Below are 2,787 nucleotides of genomic sequence, written 5' to 3' on the forward strand. Positions count from 1 at the left end.
ACATACATAAAGTATGACGTATCGTGTGTAATAAAAGCAAATTACCCCTTTAAAACCGTAAGGTGGCGCTACTCTGTTAAATAACGTAAGCTCCGCCCCTCACTTCTGGTTCGGTGGCTGCGGTTCTGAAACTGCTGGTGCTGCAGGTCTGCAGCTGGATACTATTGTGTTCAGATCTGCCTCCATTTTTCAGTGCCACGCCCACTTCTCAACATCCAATCAACAACTGATGCAAAGAACAACGTCTCCATCCTACATTTTTTCTTTTTCAATAATCCTTTTTACTGGGATGTACATCACGAAAAAGTTCCTAAATGCACAATGACTATGTAACCACACACTTAAAAAAAAAAAAAAAGAAGTCTTAAATTAAATATCTATATAATCATACATAATTTCTAAATATATATAATTTTGTAATATATAATTTCTAAATTGTTTATTTTAAATTACATAATTTATATTTTATATATTATTTATAAATTTTTAATTCCACATTTGCAGTACCTTCTCTGATTGAAATCTGTGCTGTATTGCACCAATCAAGACTTCTTTTTTTTTTGGCAAAGATTAACAACTTTTATGGAGGTATATACCACCTTAGATTTTAAATTATATATATAGAGAGAAATAATTAAATTTTTACTTTCAGGACCTAACTTGCTCTAAAGAGGTATATGAATATAGTCATTCAGCAGCATCATCACAGTACCATGATATCAGCATCTATTTTTCTGTAGGGCTACAATGGGTTAATCAGGGATGGTGAAGGCTAAACCAGGAGGCATTAGAGGGTTAACAGTTCCTGGCAGTTGTGACTAGTTTGCAGAGACGCCACTGGATTGGGGTTTTAACTTTACCCCAAATGCATGACCCAGAACAATAATTAATGTAAAGCATTAAATACATTCACATTTGCTAACTCGTCTACCTAGTTGTCGTCAACTGATAGTCGTCTAACCCTATACCAGTTGTCTGTGCAATTTCACTTCCTTGTTATTGTGGGTTAGTTGGTGGACGCATGCTGTGTGTTTCTCAGCGTTCATACAGTGTACAGTGTTTTTCATCATCGAAAGCGCGTGCAGTGCATTACATGATTGCTGGACATGCAGGTGTTCTTACCTAAAGCAGTCAATCAGATCAGACACACTTCATGTGTGTCATCCGGGGGCCAGACAGTGAATGTCAGTTAGGGTTAGGGTTAGAAACTTAACCCTAACCCTAATGTCGCACTCCTCCCAGTGTTACAGTTGCCATTACGCCTGAAGGTTACTGAGCCACGTTATCAGTAAAAACACAGTGTGCACCTTACAGTTTACAATCTAAAGCTGATCAGTGATAGTTATCGTGTTTACAAACACACACATATGCAGCTGTATTTCTCTACACATGCTTTTTAAAATAATTGTCTGAATATTACATTTAATACTAAATAATAATAATAATATGCGCACAATAAAAAATGCAACCACGTGGGGAGAAAATAGAGCAGTCTTGAGCGCTGATTAGATTACGTGGCTGCGCAAACAGTGCGCAGTGATGATGCGCTACAGCAAAGTCACTTTAAGGGTTTTCTCGGTTGCAGCGCTGTTTGTGTTTTAGCTTCCGAGGTCGAGTCTGACACAACCGCGCGCCAGATTTCGAAACGTTCTATTTACAAAGAAACAAATGAGCAAAAATAAGAAATCCGCGCGTCAAGAATAAAGTAATGAAAAGCATAATGGAAACAATGGAGCAAGGTAAACTTACCACTTATGAGTCTGTTTTCATTAAACGTGCCAAAACGTTTTGAAACCTATACACGTCTTCTATTTAGACACACTTGGCTAAATGTATTCTTCTGTTCTATTGTTTTCTAGGTGTCTTAAAACATTTTGTGTTGAAGTGTATGCTACATTCATGGAATTAATTTGGTAAACATATACAACTTAGCTCAATTTATTGTCACTACATTGCTTCTAACACAACGTTTCCCCAATATCTTTTGTAATTTTTCAGTTAATTTACCTCAACGACAAATAAATAAATATATAATATAGTGCACACATTGATTTGTAATACCTAAATAACAAGTGAATAACACTATAATATACAATCAAACTGTCACTAGTTTTACATTGTTCAGTCAATTTGTTTAATTCATCAAGAACCTCATTCAAACACTAAAGTATTCTATATAATATTTCGTAATAATGCATAAAAGTGCCCTAAAGACCTTAAAAGGAATAGTTGGCTCAAAAATTGAGCATTTTCTTGAATATTTACTCAGCCTTTGGCCATCCAAGATGTAGATGAGTTTGTTTCTTCATGGGAACAGGTTTGGAGAAATGTAGCATGTAACTTGCTCAGCAATGTCTTAGATCATACCTCCACGCCAGATAATTAAAGGGGTCATATGATGCGATTTCAAGTTTTCCTTTCTCTTTGGAGTGTTACAAGCTGATTGTGCATAGATAAGATCCCTGAAGTTGCAAAGACTAAAGTCGGGGCATAGAGGACCTACAATAATGTACAGTATTTGAAAAATAATGTGTTTTTTGAACATTAAAGCATGTCAACATATTCTGTTACACCAAATACACCAAATAATGATCTTTAAAAAAAGCATCATATGACCCCTTTAAGATTCAGCCCCGGATGCCAGATCCCGTCAGAAAATATCCGTTTTGTCTGGTAACAGAACAACCCGTCAGCAAAGTAGTCTAATACCCAAAACCTGTTAACAGGAAGTCTTGTCTGTTACCCAAAATACCACAAACTCTATTAACAGTCTTCTCTCGGCCAAGC

The 2,787-nt window shown here is 36.1% G+C and overlaps 1 protein-coding gene across 1 annotated transcript in view; it reads left to right on the forward strand.

The window, feature by feature from the left end:
• The first annotated feature begins 1,649 nt into the window (after positions 1–1,649).
• The window catches only part of LOC107710416 (centromere protein O-like), a 4,712-nt gene continuing 3,574 nt past the window's right edge, over positions 1,650–2,787 (forward strand). Inside the window, exon 1 of the mRNA XM_016515184.1 lies at positions 1,650–1,739. Within this exon, the coding sequence (XP_016370670.1) occupies positions 1,709–1,739 (31 nt within the window). The 5' untranslated portion in view covers positions 1,650–1,708. The remainder of the gene's footprint in view (positions 1,740–2,787) is intronic.

This window comes from Sinocyclocheilus rhinocerous, unplaced genomic scaffold (assembly GCF_001515625.1).
Source record: "Sinocyclocheilus rhinocerous isolate Xijiao unplaced genomic scaffold, SAMN03320098_v1.1 scaffold927, whole genome shotgun sequence".
Taxonomy (NCBI): Eukaryota; Metazoa; Chordata; class Actinopteri; order Cypriniformes; family Cyprinidae; genus Sinocyclocheilus; species Sinocyclocheilus rhinocerous.